The sequence below is a fragment of the Carica papaya genome, chromosome 2 (assembly GCF_054855325.1).
Source record: "Carica papaya isolate Zhongbai chromosome 2, ASM5485532v1, whole genome shotgun sequence".
Taxonomy (NCBI): Eukaryota; Viridiplantae; Streptophyta; class Magnoliopsida; order Brassicales; family Caricaceae; genus Carica; species Carica papaya.
Window position 1 is genome coordinate 18,112,451 of NC_142310.1, and position 26,963 is coordinate 18,139,413.

Consider the following 26,963-nt stretch of genomic DNA (forward strand, 5'->3'; position numbering starts at 1 on the left):
AATATTCCCTGTACATAATAGTATGATTACTTTCTAAATATGTTAGCGTAATTAGGAAGAAAATTAACTGGGAAGAAAATTAATAGGGTGATTTATGTTGGTTACCATATATGAATTCATCTACATGTATATATATCTCTATTCTCATTTTAATAATAGACAAATAAATATTCAATATTTTTGTTCCCTAAGCCTTTACATGATATCAGAGATAGGGTTAGAGTTAGGATTTTAGGGGCTAGATTACATCAGACCAAAAGAAGGGCTGAACAACCCATTCTCAGCATCGGAGGAATTCGACCACCGATCTCCAGTTAGTTCAGAGTGTGGCCAGCATGGTGGTGTACATGGGAGAAGCCGAGACGGCGGTTTGTGCGGCGTCTTAAGGCTGCATGCGTCGGGCTTCATGGAGGAGGGTATTCCCGTGCGTTTTGTTTTCCCGTATGAGGACAGGAGCCACAGAGGAGCTCGGCCGGCTGGTTCTGTGCACGAAACCAGAAGAGAAAACCGCGACGGAGCAGATCATGCAACAGCAACCGAATCTCGGCTCTCCAGCGTGATTTGGGGCGTTTCTGCGAAAGCCATTCTGGATTAGGGTGTGCATTGGAGTTCTGTGGTAATTTGTGGTCGAAGGGAGGTATTTTGGTGACTTCCGGCTGCGGTGCGTGGCTCTCCGGCGGCGCATGAGCTCCAGTGGTGGCAAGGTGGTTCTCTTGGTTCCCATGTGTAAGAGGTATTATGTTTTCTTAAAATTTCTGGTTTATTTGTAGTGTTTTTTCGGCTATCTCTGATTGCTGTATTTTGGGTATTTTGAGTAATATTTTTGTAATTTCTGAAAATGGGTGATAGTATTGTTTGCTATTACTGTCGTGAATAATGACATATAAAACGGTACTGTAAAAAATTGTAAAATCGCAATCGGAGGACACAGACCGCTAATATTGTTGCTGGTATTGCTAACTCATTTTCTGAGAGAATTGTTATGATTTTAGCTGAAGAGTATACTAAATTCATTCAGTATCAGAAATTTTTGAATAAGTTTTCCACTCCTGCTGAATCAGAGAAAAAAATGTCTTATCTCCTTCTCGAATAGATGGATGATTGATTATGATGGTACAAGATCATGACAGGCGATCTTAATATTTTTTATAGTTTTCAACCATACAAAATATATTTTTCTGTAACTATTGTAGATGGGTCGATTTATAATATTGTGGATTTGGGGACCACAAAAATAACGTCATCTATTATCTTGTCATCTGTATTAAGTCTACCTAAATTTGTTTTTAATATGATTTCTATGAGTAAGTTTATTAAAGATTTGAATTGTTATATTATATTTTTTCCTGATCAATGTGTTATTTAAGATCTTATGACGAAACAGATTATTGGTAAAGAAAATATATCAGATGGTCTCTACATTCTTGATACTTAGGTACCTCGATAAGTTGTTTGCTGTAGTGTTATTTCTCCATTTGAAGCACATTGTCAATTGGAACATCCTTCTCTACCTGTATTGAAAAAGTTATGTCTTCAGTTTCATAATGTACCCTCACTGGATTGCGAGTCATGTCGGTTTTACAAAACATCACAGTAGTCCATCATGTGCAAGGGTCAATAGGTGACCTGAGTCTGCTTTTGAGTTAGTTCATTATGATGTTTGGGGCCTCTGTCGTCGAAAATTGAGTTTAAGTATTTCATTACCTTTGTGGATGATCTTTCTTAAATAATTTTGATATATTTTATGAAAAATCATTCGAAAGTATTTTCTCATTTTTCTATTTTTTGTGTTGAAATCAAGACACAATTCAATTTCTGTATGCATGTATTGAGAAGTGATAATGCCAAGGAGTACATACCAGATTCATTTAAGAACTATATGATTCAATATGGGATTCTTCATCAATCTTCGTGTGTTGACACGCTATCTCAAAATGGAGTTGCTGAGAGGAAGAATAAGCATTTACTTTAGACAGCTCGAACCCTTTTGTTCCAAACGCAAGTCCCTAAGTAATTATGGGCTGTTGATGCTTCCACGACTTGTTTCTTTATTAATCATATGTCATTTACAGTAGTTGATGAGGATTTTTCTTACAATCTTCTTTCTCCAAATAAGTCTTTATTTCCAGTTCAAGTTAAGGTATTTGGTAGCACTTGTTATGTTCGAGATGTACAATCTAATGTGACAAAATTGGACTCAAAAGCCTTAAGTGTGTATTCTTGAGATATTCTCACCTCTAAAAAGGATACAAGTGCCACTCTACAAATCTTAATAAATATTTGATATCAACTGATATGGTTTTTCCAGAAAATATACCGTTCTTCTTCTCATTGTCCAAGTCAACAAGTCAGGGGTGGTCGATGAATGACTCATCTATAGTTTCACATCAGATGCCTTTACTGAGCAGATATATAATAGTATTAATCCAAATGAAGTGCTTTCAGCTCTACTTGAGTAGGTTGATAATAGTGTTTGTGTGCCTCTGACCCAAGTGCCACCACCAATTGTTCATATTTGTTCTAGAAGAGAATAAATTAATGATACATGTCCTGCACTAGATCCGTCGTTATCTGATTCTGCCTCACATGACCTTGATATTTCCATTGTCTTCGTAAAGGTAAACGTTAATGCACCATTCCTGCACCAACTTATCCCATTGCTAATTTTATCTCGTATGACTATTTTTTTCCTTCATTTGGTGCTTTAATTACTTTTATAGATTCAACTTCTATATTTAAGACAATTAAAGAGGCTTTGAATCACCCTGGTTGGCATAATGTTATGCTTGAGTAGATAAATGCTCTTAATGATAATCATATTTGGGATCTGATAGATTTTCTCCAAAGAAAAAAAGTTGTGGGGTGCAAATAAGTATTTGCAATTAAAGTGAATTTAGATGGCTTTATGACGAGACTTAAAGTTCGACTTGTAGTGAAAGGTTATGCTCAGACTTATGAGGTGGACTTTTCTGATATGTTTTCTCCAATGACCAAATTTATCTTTATTCGTTTATTCATATCTATTGCAATATCTCGAGATTGACCTTATACTAGTTGAACATTAAAAATGTGTTTTTTATGGTGATCTCTTAGAAGAAGTGTATATGGAGCAACCACCTAGGTTTGTTATTTAGGGGGAGTATGGAAAAATCTGTCATTTGAAGAAATCTTTGTATAGTCTAAAGCATAGTCCTCGTGCGTGGTTTGACAAGTATAGTGAGGTAGTCTGTGAGTTCGTATTGAATAAGAGCAAATGTGATCATTTAATCTTGTATAGACAATTAACAGTTGATATCATACTTTTTGTTGTTTATATTGATGATATTGTGATTACAGGAAATGACCATGCAGGAATATCCTCTCTCAAGTCATTCTTGCATATCAAGTTTAATACTAAAAACTTGGGACAATTAAAATATCTCTTGGGAGTTGAAGTAACAAGAAGTAAGGAAGGGATCCTGTTATCTCAGAGAAAGTATGTTCCTGATCTGCTGGCAGAAACAGGAAAGTTGGGAGGTAAGCCATGCAATACACTAATGGTACCAAATGTACATTTTACAAAAAATGATGGTGATCCCCTTAACAATCCAGAAAAATGTAGGCGATTATTGAATTACCTCACTGTAACTCGTCCAAATATTCCATACTCTGTTAGCATTATTAGCTAGTTTATGTCTGTACCTACAGTCAGATGTTAGGAGCCTTTGAAACAAATTTTGTGTTACTTAAAAGGTGCCTCAAGATTTGGCATATTGTTTAGAAATCATGGATATACTCACATTGAATGTTTTACAGATGCTGATTGAGCTGGATATAAAATTGATAAGAGGTCTACTACGAACTATTGTGTTTCCGTTGGTGAGAATCTCATATCATGGAAAAGTAAGAAGCAAACAATTGTATTTCGCTTAAACGCAAAGTTTGAATATAGAATTATGACCTAGTCTGCATCCGAAATTTTATGCATACATCATCTTTTAGATGAAGTGCGTTTGAGGCCCACATCTCCTAGGAAACTCTATTGTAATAATCAGGCTACCATTCATATTGTATCGAATCCTGTGCATCATGAGATAATTAAATATATCGAGATTGATTGTCACTTCATCCAAGAGAATATTTGAAAATTTTTATTTTTATTGGTTATATGAAGACAAGAGAACAACTTGGTGATATATTTACAAAATCTCTTAATGGAACACAGATTGAGTATTTTCGGAACAAACTGAGCATGATTAATATATATACTCCAGCTTGAGGGGGAGTGTTAGAATATTAGAAAATATTCCTTGTACATAATAGTATAATTATCTTTACAAATATGTTAGCGTAATTAGGAAGAAAATTAATAGAGTAATTTATGTTATCATATATGAATCCATCTATATGTATATATATCTCTATTCTCATTTCAATAATAGACAAGTAAATATTTAGTATTTTTCTTTCCTAACCTTTGACAACTAGAAATTTTTAATTTTTCAAACTTCTGTGAGTACTCAGTTACTGACATGTTGTTTTAGACTAAAGTGTAACACCTAAAATTAATTTAATTTAATTTATTTTATTTTTTAATAAATATAATTATTTATTAATTAAATTAAATTTAAATTATTTTATTTTAATTTGATTTAATAACAATAAAAATAATAATAATAATAATAATAAAAAGGGTAAAAATTAGTTAAAAATTTAATTGAAAACAATTTTGAAAAAAAGGTGTGAAAATTTGGGTTATGGGAGTATTTTTTAAAGAAAAATCAGAAATCGGGGGTCAAAACGCAATTTAGAAAAATTACGCCAGGTCAAATGCCCGGTCAGCAGCCCCGACCAAACAAGATACGCCATGTGGCAGAGACGCTGACGCGGGAGGCCACACGGGGGGAACCACGTGGACGATCCACGTGTGCGCGATCGAAAGGCTGAGATCCGTTTCCGCGCGCACGGACGGCCCATATTGGATCGCGCATGGACGGCGCAGATTGAATCGCGATGAACGGCTCAGATTCACTCATTATTTAATTGCGATCGGATGGTTCAGATTAAAACGATGGACGACCTAGATCAAAAGCGGATGGATATAAATAACCTCATCCGCACCCGAACCCTAACCCTAGCCACCAGAGTCCCTCACCGAAGAAGACAACCTACCCGCCGAGGAGCCGACCGCCGCCGCACCGGAGCAATTTTTGACCGCCAAACGAGGTTGACCGAAGCAAAACACCCAACCGCAACGTGAGCCGGAGGAGCTGCCGCATTGGAGAGCCCCACCGCCGGTGAGTTTCGGTTTTCTACGTTTTTTTGGCCCATCGAGTTCCCTAAGTGTGTTTTCTCGCAGTCACCGGAGCACGGCAGAGCTGCCGTGCCGGAATTCCGAAAGTGTTTTCTCGCAGTTGCCGGAGCACGGCGGAGCCGTCGTGCCGGAATTCCGAAATTGGCCGAGTAGGCCTTGTGTATGATTTTTGGGTTATTTGGGATATGTGTAGATATCGTAAGCGCGTTTCAGTTCCCGAAGGAAAATTCAGGGAATGCAGGGACCGTTCGTAGGTGCAGTAACCATTTAGTTTTCGGTGTCAAATCAGGTAAGGACCTCTCACTCTATTTGCTATCATAGATATGAAGTTTGAATAAATAATAATACGGTCTTTTGTACAAGTTAGATAAATATGCATAATTAATTACGGATTGCTAATGGAGTCTGAAATCGGATATTGTTTCCTGTTGATTTATTTTACAGTTTAAATGCATGATGATATCTGGTTTATCTATTCTATGATTTTAAATGCATGTATTACTGTACTACTTGACCACTGTGTGATTTTGGAATTTAAGATATAATTGTATTACCGAGTGCATGTTAATTGTTTATGTGATCGCGTTTAATTTGGTAACGGAGATTAGGATAAATAGGAAAGGGATGTGATCTAATAAACAGATAAGATGACAGCCTCACTAGATATCCTGAAAGATGGTGGACGGATCGGGTTCATAGGGAACCCTACTTTGAAAGTTGTCTCATACCGGAAGGGGTATGGAGACTTGGTCATTTGCCGCTCATACCGGACGGAGTATGCGGACAGCCCGCTTCACCCTCATACCGGATGGGGTATTGAGGTTTAATGTCTTGGCGCTCATACCGGACGGGGTATGGGGACGGCTCTGGAATTAAGATTGTTAAAGAAAATGGTTCACGTGTAGCGGGAACACCCCCTATGGATCCCCATGGATAATAGTAGACTGGTGAAACGAGAAAACGGTGATAATTAGTTATTATTAATGAATATGAATTTATGATATGTTTTATGTTAGTAATTGTACATAAAGTTATGATCTGTATGATGTTATTATTTTTATAGGTTGTTTTCACAAATTCCCCAATGGTAAGTAAAAAGGAAAATAATTTTATTTTTAATGAATGTATTGGTTTAAAATTTGTGCTCCATTGGTTGTTTGTTGGTTTTCTACCAACCTTTGCTTCTGTGTCAGCGATTTAGTGTGATGTCCTTACTGGACTAGTGTAGCTCACCCTTTATTTAACCATTTCATATCAGGAGGATCCGGTTCCCGAGTCCGATCCGCAAGAAGGCTACGAGTAGATACTACATACTTTATAGTTTCATTTATTTTTTTTTCCATTTTTCGTATTTCTTTTAGTGAATTTGTTCCATAATATTTGTTAGTATTTTTGAGTTATCGTGTAAGAGATGTTAAATTTAACATTTATTTCGCTTTCGCACTCAAATTATTATATGCATTTCCTTTTAAATTTTCCGGGGCCGTTACATGAAGTGTAAGTTTGGTCACAAAATTTGTCAAATTAGTTGGAAGGTAGGTACTTTTCACAAAGAATTGTTTTCATCTCATCCCAGGTTCCATTGTTGGTTCTCTTCTTCTTGTTATATTTTCATCAATAGCTTTCTACCATATTTTTGCAAGTCCAACCAACTTCATCTTGGCAAATGGAACTTTTTATGCATATGCCATGGCATACCAGTTGAAGTACTCCCGTTGACTTAAGCCAATCAAGGAAGAAATCAAGTCTATTCTTCCATCAAACTTAGGAGTTTTGACTTTACATTCTTAGTGAATATCTTCATCTTCAATGTGTCTTCCATCGGCAGTTTGTTCAGTTTATACATTTTGAATTCCTGGACGTACTTGTGCTATTCGTTAGTGTCTCTGTTCTTTCAAGATTGCTTTAATAATGTTCAGTTTAACCATTATCTCAATGAAGAAATCTCTATGGAACAACAAGAAGGATTTATTCTTCAGGAAATGATCACAAGGTTTGTGAACTCATCAATTACTTTATACTCTGGAGCTGGCACAAAAAAAATGGCATCAGAAATTCAGAAACTTCTTGCTAGCAGATAGTTACGAGGAAAATAGTGGTCATGCTTGTGTTTCCGTAAGGCAATTGAGGCAGGTTGTGAAATACCTTAGCTCTACACAGCAATGGTTCTCTCGAACAAGCCCTTGACCCTAAGTTTCACATATCTCAACCTATGGCTGATTATAAATATGGGACTGTAACAAAATTCTTGTACTTGTTCTCCTGGTGGCACCCCTTGGTGCCTTGGTGAGAATTGCTTTTTCCCTCGTAAAAATTTAAATCTGAGTTGTCGAGAATTTATATGGGTTAATTGGTTTCAGAAACCACAGATGGCAGTGTTGCCTGAAACTTTTGTTTTACCCAAAACCTGTTGGATAGAGAGACTTGTAATGCAAATTTTTTGGCATTATTGGAACCAATTCACCTATCAAACTAGCCTGACACCAGACACTGGCATCAGGACCTTTGTGCTTAGACTCTTATTAAATCTTTTTTGACAACCTTGTAATAAACCCTCTCCTTAGCCAATCCCCTATAATCTATGTTTTCTGGAAAGTTCGGGTTCCTTCGAAGATAAGAGTATTTAGCTGGACCACTATGCATCAAAGACTTAACACCAATTACATGCTTCAAGTCTGCATCCACATTGGTCCTATATCCGAGAACAGTGTCATGTGCTTTAGAGGAGGAGAGGCACACTCCCATCTAGTCCTTATTGTGAGATAGCCTGGAGATATGGACAAGGTTGTTTCATCTATTTGGTAGAAGCTTGGATTGTACCTCCGACAGTTGATCTTTCATTGAGGGGTAGGGGTGAGAAAAAAAGTGAAACCTTTATGGCAAGAGACGATTTCTTCAGGATTATGGACCATATGGCTGGAGAGGAATCACAACATTTTTGGCAGCCAGGGTACTTCTTTGCTTGAGATATGGGAAAGGGTAACTTTGTCATTGACCTTATGGACTAAAATCCATGGATTCTACCCTAATACAACAATCTTCGACATTCATCGGAATTAGGAGATTATCATTGCTGGTCCTTAAAAAGACCATCTTTGGTTCTTTCATTTTATTTGTTCTTTCTGTTTTAATCTTTGAGGAGGATAATTTATTCTCTGTTAATTTATATATTCCTTTCTCAGTAAAGTTTCTCTTTCTATAAAAAAAGGAATTTTATAGGGGATATATGTAGACCTCTGTTAACCTTATTCTTGTTAAGACTAAAACTAGGATAGGATACTTCAAAGTAAATCCTAGCTAAAAAGGACACAAAGATAAAACCCTAATATTTCGAAAAAGGTATAATCATGTAGATTGAATTTGGGATAGGATGGTGTGCATGCCTTATTGTGGCCCTAAGGCACGTGGTTTTTATTGGCGGGTTGCCATTTTCGATTGCTAAGGAATCTAGGACTATCTTGTATTGATGTATGCCTTCTTTTATTTGTTTTGCATTTTATTTACTTTAATTTGACAATAGGATATCTTATTCTTCCACTTTATACTCGTTCTCTATTAATAATATCTTCCTTTACCACCACAAAGCAAGTATAGGTAATCATGGTCATAAAAGAAAAGTTAAAGGAAAACTAATAGATATATAAAATAGAGGAGAATCTAGAACTTAACAAGAAAAGTAGAGCATTGAAAAATAATGGAAGAAGAAAAATAGTGACCATCTTTTATCGAATAGAATTTTTTTTTCTTTATGTCTCTTTGCAAGGATATGTTTTTGTAGTCAACTTGTTTGATTTTTTTTTCAAATCAAACACAAAAAATTGGAGCAAAGACTTCCAATAGGTAATTTTATACGAGCCCACCCAGGAAGAAGAAGCAATTATGGACCTAAAGTTAATGGTGATGCACAATTGGAAGTCGACATGGGAAATTCAGAATTACAAGGCAATATTTGAAAATTGTTAACATTTTGGTTTTGTAACCGAGCTGAAAGAGAAATTAGTACTTTACTATTTGTAAAAAATTGCTTAAAGATTCTGAAACTCATAACTGTCTTCTGGTACTACAGGTCAAATATGAGTTTACTTTTCTATTGACAGTAAACTAGAGCCTGATATCATAGATTTTCGGAGAAAAGAGTTACTATTTTGTTTACAGTTTGTTGAATTGACTTAATTTTTTTTTTAATTTTTAGACCTTAAAGTGGACTTAGATTGATGCTATGCATGCAAAAGGAATGCTGTAATTCGGGGGAAATTATATTTTCTTTCTTTTTCTAAAAGAACTTGGATTGTCTAGATATTTTTGGATTTTTAAAAGTCTTCATACAATCCTAGACTCATTTTGCGGGCTTTGTCTAAGGCTGTATTCCAAAACATTGCAGCTTGATTGTGTTCTTCTGGTTTTGGATTGATTTTCAACACCAGTTTACGTGACTTTCTGTACCCTTCTATCCATTTTAAACTCATGCCAGGACATTACACTTTTCCAATTGGAGGTAAAGTTTGCATAACATTCTAATTTTGAAGTGACCTTACTTTAGTCAACTTCAAGCGAAGTAAAGAAGATGACTTTTGGTTTGGAACCTGTAACTGAAATCCATACGACATCTGTGCTTTTCGTTAGTGATAGGTAGAAAGTGCCCTCAAAGAAGAAGGAATTTCCCCAGTACTGTGACCTCTTTTCTTCTTTTCTAGTCATGCTTATCATGAGAGCCAGATATTGCAATGATGACCTGGTCTGACTACTAAAAGTGGGTCCACTTGAGAGGTCATATAAGTCTTAAAATTCTTACACATGGCATGGATCCTGCAGTAGCACATTATCTCCCTTTGATGTGTGGGATCCATCATGCTAGTCATCGTGTCAAGCAGGAAAAGTTGGGGCCCACTTTTGAGGGTATATAATCATTACTAATTTTGTTTTTACTTAAGTTCAAATAGGACTACAGGATCCTACTTAATTGAATGATTTTTCATTGAAAGAGAGTACAGTAAATCCTTGAAACATGATGATGGCAATAGATGTTCAAACTAGATAGTCTCCAACCAAATATTAGATGATCTGGATTTCTGGGCTTGCTTCTGGTTTAATTCCATTGTTTGTTTGAAAATCTGGCCTTCTTAAGTTTTGCTCTCTAGGGTTCTGTTGGTAAAGCAATCTGCAGATGAAACATCTAACATTCTTGTCTTTTCCCTCTTTTTAAGTTAGTGGCACCATCTTTACTTATCTTGGACGTTAGAGAAGTTTATTATTGTGTGCCCTAATTTCTTCTCCAGAAAGTTCAGCATTGACAACTTAATTATGCCTTGCTATCAATATAAAATTGATTTAGGCATTATCTGAAGAAAAAAGAGAAAATTGCTTAGCAGCTTTGATCCATAGTGGCGTTGATGTTAATTTGAAAATAAAGGTGTTAAATCTCAAGGGTGTCATGCTAAACTTGTGGTGTGCTGACACATATTGTTTTTATCTGCCCCACCTTATTCCCTTTTGAAGAAGGAAAATGTTGGTGTAAATTAGTGTAAAGGCACCAAGGGTTACCCCATATTTTCCTATTAGTCTCTCACTGAGGTTAGCTGTCTCATGCAAGGGCCTCTGTTTCACTGTTGGCTAAAGTCTTCTGTGGTTGCTAGGGATTCTCTGATTTTTTTATATCAGAAATGGCTTTATCTATCGTTGAAGGATTACTCAAGCAATACATACAATCATTGTTTGATGAGGTTATGAATCATTTGCCAGATCTTTTTTTTCTGTGACAATTTGTTTTCTTTGTATTTATTTCAGGGATCTTGTATCAGATTTTCTGAACTTGTCACAGACCTTGTTCCATACGTATTCATATGAATGCAAGTTCTTCTACTTAAAATCCTTCATATCAGGTTTAGGGTGCTAATCTCAGAAGTACAGAACTTTTCTAGTACAAGTGAACTTGGAGAAATGTTAACTTGGTCTTGAATCAGTTCTTCTATTTTCCCTTCTAAATATTACCCCCAATGTGATGTCAACTACAAGTGTTTCAAAATATTCTTGTTATGAGGTTTATCACTAACTTCAGTAGTGCAGAATTGCTCTTGCACCTGCAGTTTTGTAGATCTGATTTTGTACAACATGCAAACCACTTGATTGAAAACAATCTAAGTTGATTGTGCTACCACATACTTGCAGGGAATATTGAACGATCGGTTTTCTCAAATTCAGAATTTGAAATCTGTGGAGCAACCTGATCATGTTGTGCAGTTGATTAATGCTTATTGTACCAACGTGGAAATCATCTTATCAGAAATTGAAAGCTATAGGTAGCCTTGTTTCCAGAAATATTTATATGAAGTTTCAGCCAGGAATGGAATGTAAGCTGGTTGTTGTCTATTTGTTTACAGTAGTCATCCTGATGTTGATTTTTCTAAGTTGACTTCACTGGCCCGGCAAGTTGAGGAAAGAAGCTCAAGGTATAATAAGTGAAACTTAGTTTCTTTGTTGTGTAGTTATCAAATAATCCAAGTGATATTGGCTGATCTATCACGTGGAGAAGTTGATGGAACATTGTTCATGCTGCTTGTTCAGTCTCTTTGTTTCACTTCCTCTTGTCAGCTGTTAGGATGAGGAAGTGAAATTTGTTTGAAAGGACATACTATTAAGAAGATAGGTAATATGATCTTTGGAAGGAGAGTCAGTTAATTACAGCCTTTATGTGAACTTCATACCTCGTTGTGGCTAGTCTATGAGGTAACAATGGCATGAAACCATGCATTTGTTAATCATATCATTTTAGGTTATTTTAGATTTTATTCTTTCCATTTTGGTCCGGAAGTTCCTTGTTTTGGGTTCTACAAGCCACCAGATATGTACTTTCAGATATGATGTAATCTTTCTTCCTCTTTCGGTTGACTAATGTTCTTTTCCTCTTAATGTATTCCCTGTTTCACTAGTTTTGTGCTTTTTTCTTTTCTGTCTATTTTTGTCGAATGTACTTTTAGTCATTATCATTGCCATAAATGCTGTTCTTTTATTTGAATGATTTTTTTCTTGGAACACACGTAGCAATAAATATATATTTCCTATCAAATCTAAGGTGGGTGCCTCATTCCTGTATTGGGCACATAGCTAACTCGATGATTTTTCTAATTTATTTTGGGGCAACAATTTTCTTTCTCTATGATAGTTAATCTCTCCCTCACTGATATTCTTAATTTTGTCTGATTTTATTGCTGCATTGTTTTCACATACATGTGATTTTAGGTATCCAATTGTTTCAGTTATCACCTGTTCATCTCCTCTCTATTGGACTCATTTACTACTGCTCTTAGCTTTTATTTTGGTGGTGCTAATGATATTTAAGTCATTTTTTCGAAAAAATTTTAATTGACATATTTTCGATACTTCGCTTCTGTATGAATACCGATGTAAAGTTATGAATATGGTTTCTTTAAATGATAACATTATGACCTAGAACTATTCTTTTAATGCATTCTTTTTTTGTCTATATTTTACTGCCATTTTGGTTTGTTTATAATGCTGTAGTATAATAAACCCCACAAACTCATTTTTCTTCACCAACATGATCTCATTCCCTTATTGTTTCAAGTTAGAAAGAATGTTTTCAATAGTTTACATATCATTGTTTGAAACAATTTTTATCCTCAACAAGCATTCAAATTCAATAAGGCTTTAATAGTGATATACCGGACGTTGAGGTTAAAAATGTATGAAGTAGGATGCTCATTCTAAATAAAAGAGACAAACGTAATGTCTGCTTCTTTGGGTGCTCGTCTTTGGTAGCCTCTTGATTTGTCCTTTTACATCAATTCTTTCAGGTAACTGAATATTCCATTTCCAATGAGATTCCTGGGTAGGATCTTCTTTTACATAAGTTACGTATTGGGGCCAACTTTATCCTGATGTTTTTTGGGATTAAATTCTTGATGGATAAGCAAAATGTGTACATAATGTAGATAGCAAGGGCACCTGACATGATTGCAATACGTGAAGCATGTGTAATTTGAACAACTATTTACTATCAAAGGTTAATTTTCCAAATTAGACTTATACGAGTAAATTTATAGGTTGAGTTTGAGAAATTTTGTCTTATTATTTATGGATGTGTGGTGCATGTGACTTAATGAAGGTACCTGTGTGACGTTTGATTTCATCAGCTAGTTTATATCAAGGGTTTACTTTCCTAAAAGTTGTACCATGACATTTATAGGTTAGGATATGAGAATATTTTTCTAAAAAGAGAGTATGAGAATCTCTTTCTTTCTTTCTAATTTGACTTTTTCTCTCTCTACAAATGATCTATACTTTTCAAGGAAAAAGAAACATTTTTAGATAGAAGAAATAGCAAGGTAGCAGAGGACAAAAAAAATCGTCTTGAGCGACAAAAGTAAGAAAAACCAAAGAATGAAGAACGACATAAGAATCGATTCAAAGCTGCAAACTAATTTCTTTACAAAGTAACCAAAAGACACATCCCTAAAATACCCTATGATCCCTGGTCCAAAAAGTAATCTAAGTTGATTCTGTCGAAGAGATCAGAAGGAGGAAAGTGACTCTCCTTCAAGAGTCCAGTGTTATGCTCCAACCATGACACTCATGACCAAACAAAATGCCCAAGCAGTGCACTCACCAATAAATGGTTAGCACTGAACTTAGTTTTACATTTGGCCTTTGCAGAATAGGTGCTGAGCATGTGAGACTTGCATGCACAGGGCTCATACAGGCTTGTGATCAACTTCAAGAGGACAAGTAAGTAGACTTTCTTAGACCCTTTTCAGCATCTATTCTGCATCATTCGTTCTCCATGATAGTCATATTTTTTTTTGTCTTTTGCTTTACTTTTGCTTCTCTCTTTTCCCTTTTTATTAAATTACAATTTTAACTTCGAGTTATGTAAATTTTTTCGAAAGGAAAAAGTATTCATTAACCAAGGAAGCAAGGGGTATTTCCAATTAGAAAAGGAGTAGTTACGAATAAGTCATAATGCAATTAGGTCCCCGAAGTCCCCCTCAGAAGAACAAGGATGGCATTAAGCAAAAAAATAAGGTCTAGAACCATGAATTTCTCACTCTTCGAAAAGAAAAATCAACATTCTCAAAGCCTTATAGTTTCCCTCCTTGCATATAACCTACAAGATAGCCAAGTGAATAAGTGAGATAAAATTTTTTCTTGTCTTATCACTCCAGAGACCTTCCCTAGCCCAAAGCTGATCCAAACCCGACCTAGCAAAAATCCATGCATACTTGAGAAAGATAAGGGGTCTCCTGAATGTTGCAAGCATAGTTACCTAAAATGTGGCACGTCCTTATTATGGTATGCTTACATGTACGGAATATGGTAAGTTTTTAATATATGTTCGAAGAGAGATAGACATAGTTGGTACGATAGTTTGGTATGAAATTCGACTAGATTACTTATTGGGTTTGTTATTGGGATCCTAAGTAATACCTAAATAACACAATATGTTTTATTGTTTTCCTATTTTTGCTTATTTGAAAAGATCTAATATTCAAATATTTTTACAAGAATATCAATGCTCATCTTACGAATTCCTAGAGAACTAAGTTAATATATTATGTGTTCTTATTTGCAATTTCATCAATCGATTGGAAGAGCGTGGTTTGTGGAATATTCTTTCTTGAGAGACCCAATGATTGGGAGTCTAGTGATATGCTTAATATCCTCGAGTCTCTTAATATTTTTTCTTAACTTGATAGCAGAATTTGGACTCTGGACGCCTTGAATGTTTTTACTTGGCAAGTTCTTTCTTATTTAGCTTACTCATAATCCTACTTGTTCGAATGAGACTTTGGCTAGTACATTTTGGAAGGCTGAAATTTCCACAGAGGTCAATTTTTTTACTCGGGCTGCTGTTATTACCAGGCTCAACTCGAGTAACTTGTTGCAAGTTCGCATGCCCAAGTTGAGCTCTCTCCCCATACATGTGTATTATGTGCTTCAAGAGGGTTGAATCTCATTATCATATTAACATAAAAAAAGTAATAATAGTACTGCAATTATTTTATAATGAAGAGAGGTAGAGAGAAAATAGGGAAGAGAGTAGAAGGGTAGATAGATAGAGAGAAATAGGGGATATAGGTGAAGATTTTAGATGGAGAAAAGAAGAATATAGGCATATATCAAGAACAAGAGAGACAGAAAAAATTATAGATAGAAACGTAAAATAAATCACTAGAATATTATTAATTGTAAGCTTGCATAAATTGGTGATTGAGAACTTTTTTGTGGGTTCTAACCTTAACTAAAAAGGAAAATAACTAATAAGAAAACAAATCCAAAGTTTTCAAAATTTCTTAAATAACAAAGTAACTCAAATCTCCTAAAGCAGTATTTTTTCCTAATTAGAAAATAAAAAGAAAATCAGCCTTCTTATTTGGACTTGGGGGCTTCTGCATCGTCCTCCTCCACTTGGAAAGAGCTCAATTCCTGTGGGTTAGAATACAAATAGTCAGCTAAGAGCTTGGGATTCAAAGTGTGCAACAATATTTCTGTCGAAAATACTTCTCTTTTCATCAAAAAAGAATTGTGTCACCAAAAGCTAAAAACTTAGTTCTTGTGACAAAAATGCCATACACCTTATAAGATTACTTGGCTTGAAGAAGGGCATGAAATGCTAGCCACAAAGAGGGTAATGGTTAATATGACATGGGTAATGCCCATAAAGATGGGGTATTGTCTGACATCTTACCAAAGAATGCAATCCTTTCACATAAAGTAATATAAATATATATTATATCAATGGCATATAGCGGAACGTACTGGTTCATTTTTGTGTTAGTAGATTTAGATCATCAATGAGTTTCCAATCGATAAGCTAATGTCAATTATGTGTTTAGCAACAAACATATGATGTTTGTGTATTTATATATGTAATTTAACTGTTTTATGAAAGTTGATGAGAAGAAAAATTGGCTTTGCTTCAAAACAAATGTCTTGTTAGGTTAGCCATTTTTATTTGATTGTGATGTAGCCATAGTGCTCAAGAAAACAATACACCTTTGACAACGATAACAAAAGATTATCTTGTATACTATGAGAGAAGAACCATAAGAAGTGTAAAGAATCTGAAGAGCATTTACTTTCTTTAGCCCCCAACAGCTTGAGAAGGTGGCTGAGCACTTAGAAAGATATATATATATTTTTTTAAATATTGAATGGAAGAAAAGTTTCATTCAAGAAAACAAGGGGATGCCCCCAATATATACAAATATTTATGACGTAAGTTTTAATCAAAATATTTAGGTCCACGAAGTTATCTCCATCACGGAGAGGATTACTCTTAAAAAAATACAAAAAGTTTATAGACAATGAACGCTACTCCTATCAAAGGGAGAGCAAGTGCATTCAAAAACTCTTCTTTTGCTTCTTTCCAGACACTCCACATAATAGCTAAAGGGATAAGGGAGATGGGAGTTTTCCCACCTTTGCTAACACTAATTTCGTCCCACACCTTAATTTTGTTCATGACCAGCTGACAACCATTTATGTCAAATGGAAGAAGGTTGATAGCCGAAGCTTGTAGTTTGTCTTATCTCAGGACCCCAAATAAGATGTTAGGGGATTCTCTCTCAAGCAAAGAAGGCAACATACCAGGATGCCACCTTTCGTCATCCAATTGTCAAATTTGAGATGTCTTTCCTAGAGGGCGAACAAGCATCTCTTTGCTAAAGGCTGGACAAGAATTCTGAGGCAGTTACCATAAAACAGAAATCTTCCAATGATTTTTTTTTTTTCCTGTAAGAATTGCTTATTGACTAATTAAGGAACTCCAAACAGTTAACTAATTTAGAAAACAAGCATTGCGAAAATGCACCCTTCGTAGAAACCCATAACATGCCGAAGTAGATCTCAAAAGTTGGTAAGTTCATTTGTCAAGTCTTCATTGATTTTGGTATAATCATGGAGAATAAGACCGAGGAGGGGTCTTCCTACCCACTTGAGATTATGGAGTTGTTGGCTGAATTTAAAGATGTAGTAATTGAAGACTCGTCTAAGGGGCCATCTTTCCTGGAACAGAAGAAACATTGGAGAAGTTGTCATGTCTTTGCTTCCAGCAGACATTGGAGAAGAAACAAACATGGGAAATGGTAGACTTACTTATGGAAAAGAGAGTTGTTGGATGCAAATAGGTGTTCAGGGTAAAACACAAGGCAGATGGTACCATAGAAACATACAAAGTTAGACTAGTATTCAGAGGGTATTCTCAAACTTATGGGATAGACTATCAAGAAATGTTTGTATCAGTTGTCAAGATGAACACAGTGTGAGTCCTATTGTCCCTAGCTGCCAACTTTGATTGGTAACCACAGTAATATGATATAAAGAATGTCTTTATGCATGGAGACATCAAAGAAAAAATTTATACGGAGATTCTACTAGAATTCATGGGAGATATATGAGAAAATAAAGTGTAAGACTACAAAATGTACTTTATAAACTCAAACGGTCACCCATAGCATAGTTCGAAAGGTTTATAAAGGTACTATTGGTAATGGGGTATAAGCAGAGTTAGAGGAGACTATACTCTGTTCATCAAGCACTCAAACTTAGGGGGAGTTGCATTTTCCTAGTATATATTGATGATATCATTGTGACATGTGATGATGATAAGGAGAATTGATGCTCAAGTAATGCATGGTGTAAGAATTTGAGATTAAAGAATCGGACAAACTAAAATGTTTCCTTGGAATTGAAGTCACTAAGTCAAAAGTTAGAATTTTCATCTAACAACAGAAGTATATCATAATCTACTGAAGATTATAGGTAAACTGACATGTAAACTTGTTAGCAAACCAATTGATCTTAACCACAAAAAAGTATTAGCAGAGGAATAACACAGAAGTCAACAAAATGTAACAGAGGCTGGTTGAAAGACTGATTTATCTATCTTGCACAAGACCATACATTGCCTACACAGTAAGTGTGATAAATTAATTTATGCACAATCCCGAAAAAGTGTATTAACTGGCAGCATACCTGGTGCTATATTAGCTGAAAAGAGTACCATGAAAGGATATCATGTTAAAGATGATAACATATTACTTTTTAAAGCCTGAAAGGATATCATGTTAAAGATGACAACATATTACTTTTTAAAACCTGCATTGCTGTCAACTATATTGGATCGCTAGTTAAAAAAAAAAATCCACTAGCGGCTATTCTCCCTTTCTTGGAAGAAATTTAATCACATGAAAAAGGAAGAAACTAAATGTGATAGAAGATCTAATGCATAATCAGAATTTCAGGCAATAGCTCAAAGAATATGTAAGTTGCTATAGAAACCTTTAGGATCAAGTGGAATAGTCTCATTATGACAACGAATTGACAATCGACATCGCTCATAACTTAGTGTAGCTGATAGTACAAAACAAATCGAAATTGATAGACACTTTATCAAAGAGAAATTGAAATGTAACTTGATGTGTACATCTTACATGCCCTAATCCAGTCTTCCATACAATCATTGCTAAGAGGATAATGTTTATTCACCAATTTGAGGGGAGTGTTGGAAAGTATTAATAGTAAAATTCCAGTATATAATTAACTGTAAAATTTTTACATTCAATAAAAAATAAATAAATATTTAATTAATTGTAAAATTTCCTTTTTATACTCAAGAATTTGTATTCATATGACCTCATCATTCAATATTAAACACATGATTCCATTCTTCCACACTACTATTGTGCCTTCTCTTAACTCTAGCACCTCTCTTGACAATACTACCAAGCCATCATGACTCTTCTTAGATTGAATTTAAGGTATGTGCTTTTTACCTTATTGTGTCAACTTCATATGTTGATGCTAATCTTGTAAATTCAGAAAATGCCACCTTGAATCCATAAATTATTGATCAAGGAAGGAGATACCCCCTTCGTGAATGTAAAAAACCTAATAGGTTTTGTCTTTTCAGATCTTCTATGTTGTTTATCAAATCTCTGATTTTGTCTTATCATTGTCGATCTAAGACTCAACTAGCTTTTGCCCTTTAGTTGTCTTATACGTCTATTCCTAGTCATTTTCAGGAAGCTTTTGAAGATCCTAAGTGGAAAATTGTAATGGTAGAATGAAATGAAGCTCTCAAAAAGAACTATACTTGGGAAATGTTTGACTTGCCTTTGGGAAAACACTGATGCAAGTTCGTGTTCAGAGTGAAGTATAAGTTAGATGGGGCAGTTGAGAGAACCTGATCGAGTGGTTGCAAACGGTTATATTCAAACTTATGTCATTGACTATCAAGAGACTTTTTTCCTATGGCCAAGATGAATATTGTCCCGGTTATACCATGACTTTCAGTTATTTTGATTTGTCACCGCAGCAGTTTGATGTAAAAAATATTTTTCTTAACAGTAATCTGACAAAAAAGATTTTTGTGAATCCTCTTGTAGGGTTTAAACTAGAAGGAGGTAAAGTATGCAAATTGAAAGAGGTGTTATATGGATTGAAACAATCACCAATTACATGGTTTGACAGGTTGAATCATGAAATGAGGGAGCATAGGTTTAAGCAAGCTTTTGTAGATCACACTTTGTTCTATAAAAGGTATTGTGATGATATCACCTTACTCATTGTTTATATTGATGATATAGTTATTACTAGTAATAATAGTGGTGAGGTAGAGAAGCTTTGGAGCATTTGACTAAGGAATTCGAGATGGAAGGACTTGGGACTTCAGAATACTTCTTGAGTATTGAAGTTTGTTGATCTAAGCAATGACTTTTCTTTTACCAATGGAAATATACATTGGATCTTTTGGTTGAAATTGGTAATTCAGTTTGTGAACCTATAGGTTCTCCCAGTGAGGTGAATCATAGCTTGTCTATCTATCCTGATCAAGTTTCAACAAACAAGGAGGGATGTTATATAATATTCGGGAACTTATTTTATCTAACCCACACTAGACCTCATTTAACATATGTAATTAGTGTTATGAGTTAATTTATGCACACTTTTGAGTGACCGATATGTGAATGTTGTAAATCGTAACTTGGCATATCTGAAGTGCTCTTCAGGTGAAGGTGTTATGTTCTCCAAAGCATGAACATTTAGATATTGTGTTTAATACAGACTCTGAAATTGCCGGTAGCAGAGTGGATAGAAGTCTACTTTAAAACATTTATCATTTTTTGGAGGTAATTCTGTGACTTGAATGAGTAAGAACCAAAATGTGATATGGTTATCTAGTGAAGGAGCTAAATATTGTGCCTTGCATCATGCAATCACAGGACTCACTTTGCTAAAAATTTAGTGCAACTCGATCGAACTAAACATGTTGAACTTAACGGGAACTACGATTAAGACAACTTGGTACATCAGAGATTCCTCATATTAAAAGTGTAGATCAGCAAGCTGATACGATGACTTATGCTGTTACTAATAGCCTTTCCTATGCATCATTGTCCAAGTTGTGCATGTGCGATATCTATCCAACTTCTAGGGGAGAGTTAGCGTGGACATTGTTGTATATTTTTTTTTTTTGAGATAAAAATTAGAAAATGCATTAAAAAGTGGCACCAAGGGGATATTGCCCATTTATAAAAGATCTACATATCAATGAGTATATCGACAACAGCTCTCACATCATCAAAAGATAAGAGACTGTGTCCCAAAAATATGAATCCAAAACAATGTATCCATCTATTCTTGATATTTGTAAGAGTATCTTCAATGTCTTCAAAAGTCCTATTGTTTATTTCTTTCTAAATAAGCCAAAAGATTGTTAAAGGAATTAGCCGAGTCGCATAATTGTTAGAAACTAAACCCTCCAAAGCCAAAATCTCATTATAAACAGAGTTGGCCACAACCCAATTAATGCGAATCAAACTATAGACCATGTGCCACAGATTAGCCGTAAAAAGGCACCAAAGAAGAATATGATTGCAACTCTCAACATCATTTTTGCAAAGGAAACATCTGTTGACCAAATTTTTTCCTCTTTTTATCAAATGATCCAACATCAGGATCTTCTCTTTAACAGCTTCCTAAACAAAGAATGCAATCCTGGGGGGGAGCAGTAGCTTTCCATATGACTTTGTAAGGGAAATATGCAGCTGATATAGTATTTATCCGGCCATTGCTAAATGACAGCTTATTGAAAAAAGACCGAATGGAGAATTTTCCATTTTTCTGCAGTTTCCAAATTAGATCTATTCACAATTTGGATTCCAGCTATTAGATGCAAGAACTGATCGAATTCTTCCAATTCCCAGTCATTTAAGTTGCAATTGACAGCAACATTACAAAGACCCGAGGCATCAAAGGCCTCACTAACTAGAAGATTTTTGCATTGTGCAATGGAGTAAATAGTTGGCAAGACAGACTTAAGGCTGTATTCAATACACCAAGTGTCATTCCAGAAATTAACCCTATCACCATTACCAAATTTCCAGTAAGTATTCATCATCACCACATTGTAGGTGACAAGAATCCCTTTCCAAGCACTGGTGCCATGAGTTCTAGTCGGGAAGATAAATCTGCCATTGTCGTCATATTTCATCCATTTTATATCCACAATATTCCTCCATTGACTGTTGATTTCGTTAAAGTATCTCCAAATCCATTTTCCGTGGAATGCCTTTTTGATAGTTGTGATGGACCTTATCCCAAGGCCATCCATTTGCATTGGCTGCTTGACCTCATCCCAATTAACCAGGTGGTAAGTTCTTTTATTCTCCGTATTATCCCAAAGAAATCTGTTCTGGATGCACTCTAATATTGTATTATTTCCTATTCTATCTTTTCTTTTAGGAATATAAACTGCATACGATTGACCTACCTTAAATAGGTGTAAGTTGACCTACAGTAGATAGCTGTGTATCTTTAGAAATATCTTGAGATACATGAAATAAAATCATTTCACCTGTTTGTTAGTTTAGAGACTAAGCGCTGTATTCGTATTTGGAACTTAGGAAAGAAAAACCTATTTTCCTACCAACCAGTCTGACAATGTTTTTTTAAAATCTTTACTTGAAATAAAATGTTCTTTCTTAAAAAAGTTCACTTGAAAGAAAAAAAGAAAAAGAAACTGGGAAAAAAAAGAAAAAAAATTTATAAGAATGACCATACAAGCCTAGAGTCTCCACTTCAGTCATCACCATTACCCTCGCCATCAGGTTCAGATAGCTCTGACCGTTCTCCAAATCTATTTTCAATCATTGGTTTGCCCGAAAAATGCTTGATTGGTCATTGAAATAGAGCAGTGTTGCTGCCTTGCTAGATCTTTGTCTTCCTTACCACCAAAAAAAAAAATCATCAATCTACGACTGCCATACGAAGCTAAAGCCAGAAGCCAAACTCTCCCCTATAACTGGAGACAAACACGTACCATATGCGCTTAACTGCTAGTGGAATTGTTTTTCTGACTTTTTCACTCAGTTTGACTAGATCTGTTTGACTTGATTTATTCAGGCTCTTCTAGACTAATTCTTTAGCTTTTCAGTGTGTTTTTCCATTTCTGAGGTTTGTTTGGTTAAATCCTTATTCTATAGTCACTTTTAGAGAAGATCATAGTTAAAGATGACAAGCATTGACATGAAATTGAACAAAGTTTTGGTTGCATTTATCATATAAACTGTCCAATTACCATGATGTATAGTGTTTTTGGTCCTCATGGATGCATAGAGAAGATTGAGATATTGATGCGAAATCTGGAATCAACACATACAATCCAAAACCCTACATATAACATTAACATGCAGAAACTTAAATTTCTAAATAACCCTCCCTACTTAATTTACAATAAATTTTTAAATACTAATTAAGGTAATTGAGATAAATTGAATTGAATAAAACATTATAAGAAATATCTTAATAAATTAAAATCAACTCAAGAAAGGAATTGATGAAAACACCACAAGTTACTTTGGTAAGTAAACACCAATTCCCTACTCAATAAGAAGGCTGAAGATAACTCCCTAAGGAGCAACTTAGCCAATGACTAACTCAAACTAAAAGATTAATTTTATTGATTTCAAATTTCAATGTCTATAACTAAAGAAGTGAGACCTTTATATAGGCATAAGTTTACTAATTCTACTAGAATTCAAAAACTAAATTTTAGAAAAACTCTAATTATATTCTTATATAGAAATCTAATAAAAAAGGAATTTAAATAAGTATAAACATAATTAAAATAAAAGTATTCTCTCTTGAAAAACAATGAGATTGTGGTTGAATTCTCCATGCTTTATTTTATTTGGATTTGAACTTCAATATTTAATTAATTATTGTTGAATAAGTTAAGTTGAAGATGTCTTAAAAGCTTTCAAGTTGAAGTAGAAAATAATTTCTCTTCCATGAGAAAATTTAGGAAAAAAATACAAGGTACAATCCAACATTATTCATGAGAAAATTAAGGATAAGAATTTGGCTATGAATAGGAATTCTTCCCCTTTGGGTTTCCTTCCTCTTTTATGATTCAAACTCTCTTTAATTAATTAATTTCTTGAAGTAGAAAATCTTCTTGGACTCTAGAATGCCAATCCGACTCCAACATCCATGTTTCTACAATTCCTAATCCTAAAAGAACTCTTAAAAAAATAAAATTGGATTCTTTATACTCGATTCCCGTGAGCTGCCCCCCTTTTGCTCATAGCAGATACATTTACTATTATTCGAATGCAATAACAATTGTTGAGAATGTTGTCTATAATTAAACTGCTCTTAAAATGAAATATATTTGTAGTAAGAAGTTATGAAAGTATGGGTTGTTTTGCAAGAACTAAAAGTTGTGCTTAAAATAGAACCAACACTTCTCTATGTTAAAAGATAAGAACTTGAAGTGCATTTTGAACCATATGGGAATTTGATTTTGTTACAAGTCCAATTCCTATACAAATTGGTATATTTAGGGAAATCTCTCTGTAAAACTGAATTACAGTCGACTTCTATAGTTAGAAGATTTTTTCTTTTTTATGAGATTGATTTCTATTTCGTTTTTTACTAAAATTCTTTTTTATCTTCTCCTATATATATATATATATATATACAAATGTTGTAAATTAAGTCATTACAAAGTAATCTTTAACCGCAATATGATTAGATCTCCTATGAAAGTTGAAAGAATACCTAAGGGCCATAGAAAAGAAGGAATTAATCACCAGGAAAAATAGCAAATGGCATGTGATATTCATGTACTGATGACAGGCAGCACGTGACATGTCGAACAGTGGTCAGACCACTGGTAGAGTTTTCCTGAGGACTTGTTTTCTCTTTCATACTTTGGGGATCTCCTGCTAAGAAATATATTAAAAAGTCTGTTGTACTTGTATGGTATATTGAAAAGAAATATATACATATATATATATATATACTTTAGGGACATTCTGCTATGAAAAAAAAAACTATCAATAGGAAAAATAACTATCTAAGACCTATACCAGCAAATAGGTACATAGGAATTATATGTTACACGACTAAAACTATTACTACTCTTCTCAGAAGAATATTGATCAGATTAATTTTCGTTCATTTGGTCATTGTATATTGTTTTTTCCAGGTTTCTAATGGCCCTGAGTTGGATGAAGAATGAATTCACTATTACCCGCGACAAGTTGCAGGCTATTGTTCAGGTATGTCAATCTTGAATCACTTTGTGATTTATTATATGTTTTTATTTCAACTGACTTTTTTATCCCAGCTTACTGAAACTTTCCATCAACATTTGGTTTAAAAGTGGTAGACTCTATATAACAGAAATGTAAAGACAATAATGAATAAGGTTTGGAAGAGAGTAATATTTTAATTCGTTTTCACTTAAGTTCATGATTTCTTAATCCTGCCTGACCAAGGAAGAATCAGAAATCTAGACTCAAACTGTTCAAGATAAAAGCGAATTGATTTCTAGTTTATTTCTCCATCAAGTTTAAACCAGCCTATTGATACTTTCCAGTTAAGGGTGATTGGTTTAGGTTTTTTCTTTTAACAAAGGTGATTTACTTTAGGCCATATTTGGTTCAGAAAGTGCCAATTTGAATAAAAGAAATAACAATATAGTTAAAATGGAATAAAGGTTTGAATTAGAATGGTACCTTTATTTTCAGTAAGGTGAATTTCTAATCCTTACCCAATCATGTGAGATTCTGAAATCTAGTCTCAAATAATTAAAGATAAGAGGGAAATTATTTAATTAGAAACCAATATGGAAACTTAAACTCAAAGTTATATATCAAAAAACATTAGCAATAAGGTACATGAATGGGTTAGAAATTGAACCTAACCATAGGGCAAGTAGCTTTCTCTTTTCATATTTGCTAGAGTCAAGACAACTCTTAACCTTCATAATCTGCATCACAATTTAGTAGCTGGTAGTTTCATTTCTCATCAACTTATTATACATACATATGACATAACTTTCTCTTTGAATCTAATCATTTACTTGGCTGGACACAATGATGTGCAGATGGATCGGAGGATCATGAGACTTGACCGGAAACTACAGAAGTAAACAGCAATTTCAAATTCTTCTCAAAATGTATAGGAGAGAGATTGCTGATTTTCCCTTTGGAAGTAATTCTGAGTACAGATGTAATCAGCTTATGATCCGTTTGTTCTTTTTAGTTGGTAAAAAAAAAAAAAAAAAAAAAAAAAGAGAGAGAAAAGAAATATTAAAGAATGGAGGGTGGAAGGGATTAAGTTTGGTGAATCCTTGAACTCAGTGAAGTAATGTTCTGGGGAGACAATGATCTGTAGAATATGAATGACAGAACAAAATTAATCATAAACATTAAATAGCATGTCTCACTAGAAAAAAAAGAAAATTATATTATCATGCATTGATGTACATTTGCTTGCTTCTACATCGTCTTTAACTCATTTTTCTATAGTTTTAGTAATTTAGTAGCTTTAGTTAATTCTTCAGTGGTTATTCTTATTTAATATAATGCTAGTAACGTGAAAATACCATGATAAGGAAATTGTTTGATACTATGATATATTGATTATAATTTATTATTGTTCGAGATGTTCTTTTGCTAATTTATTTTTTTTATTTGTTAGTTATTATTAAAATAAATAAAAAAACTAAAATATCCAATATTATTAGCAAAGCTATGGTAGTTTCTAGTCTATTTGATCCATTTGTATTAATTTTTTAAAGATGTAAGACTCTAACCCACTAAAACAGAGAGGGAAAATATCTATAATTGGTTACCTGTGTGTAAATGATACATGGAATTGCAAAGCTCCTAAGCCTACAAGATTTGAAAGGTTGACAGATGATTTAATTGTGGTTAGGCGCTTATTTAAAACGTGGAGAATATGGGGGTATATGTCAGTTTCTGGCCCAAATTGGAAACCTGCTGTCTAAAACGTGAGAAAGAGGAGTCAATGTCGCCGACATTAAACAAAATAGGAAAACATTTTTGTGAGCGGTGATGAGTTGGATTGTCGCCGTCAAAACGCAAAATGTGTCTGTCGTATTACATGCCATGATTGAATTGTTGCAATCTTTGTCTCTCTGTTTCCTCACTCATCACTACACAGTTTAATGTCAGAGTGATTAGATATTTGTTTTGTACTTTTGAAAGAGAAAAAAAAAAAAAAGAAGATATTTGTTATTAAATGTCGTACCCAAAATAATTGAGTTTATTTTTAATATTTAATAAAGTGGTTTTTTTCTAATAAATTTATATTAACTAATGTTTTGAAAATAAAATTA

At 34.3% G+C, this 26,963-nt stretch overlaps 1 protein-coding gene across 10 annotated transcripts in view; it reads left to right on the top strand.

Annotated features, from left to right (window-relative positions):
* LOC110817253 (histidine-containing phosphotransfer protein 1-like) overlaps positions 1–26,075 on the top strand; it is a 37,614-nt gene extending 11,539 nt beyond the window's left edge. For 2 of the 10 annotated variants that reach the window (XM_088213504.1, XM_088213503.1), the window contains 8 exons: positions 210–733; positions 3,337–3,516; positions 3,796–3,882; positions 11,459–11,589; positions 11,671–11,739; positions 13,964–14,035; positions 24,804–24,876; positions 25,707–26,075. In XM_088213504.1, the coding sequence (XP_088069630.1) occupies positions 3,478–3,516; positions 3,796–3,882; positions 11,459–11,589; positions 11,671–11,739; positions 13,964–14,035; positions 24,804–24,876; positions 25,707–25,751 (516 nt within the window). In that variant the 5' untranslated portion in view covers positions 210–733; positions 3,337–3,477 and the 3' untranslated portion in view covers positions 25,752–26,075. The remainder of the gene's footprint in view (positions 1–209; positions 734–3,336; positions 3,517–3,795; positions 3,883–11,458; positions 11,590–11,670; positions 11,740–13,963; positions 14,036–24,803; positions 24,877–25,706) is intronic. The other 8 variants (XM_088213506.1, XM_088213502.1, XM_088213507.1 and 5 more) reach the window with 7 other exon arrangements.
* The last annotated feature ends 888 nt before the right edge of the window (positions 26,076–26,963 follow it).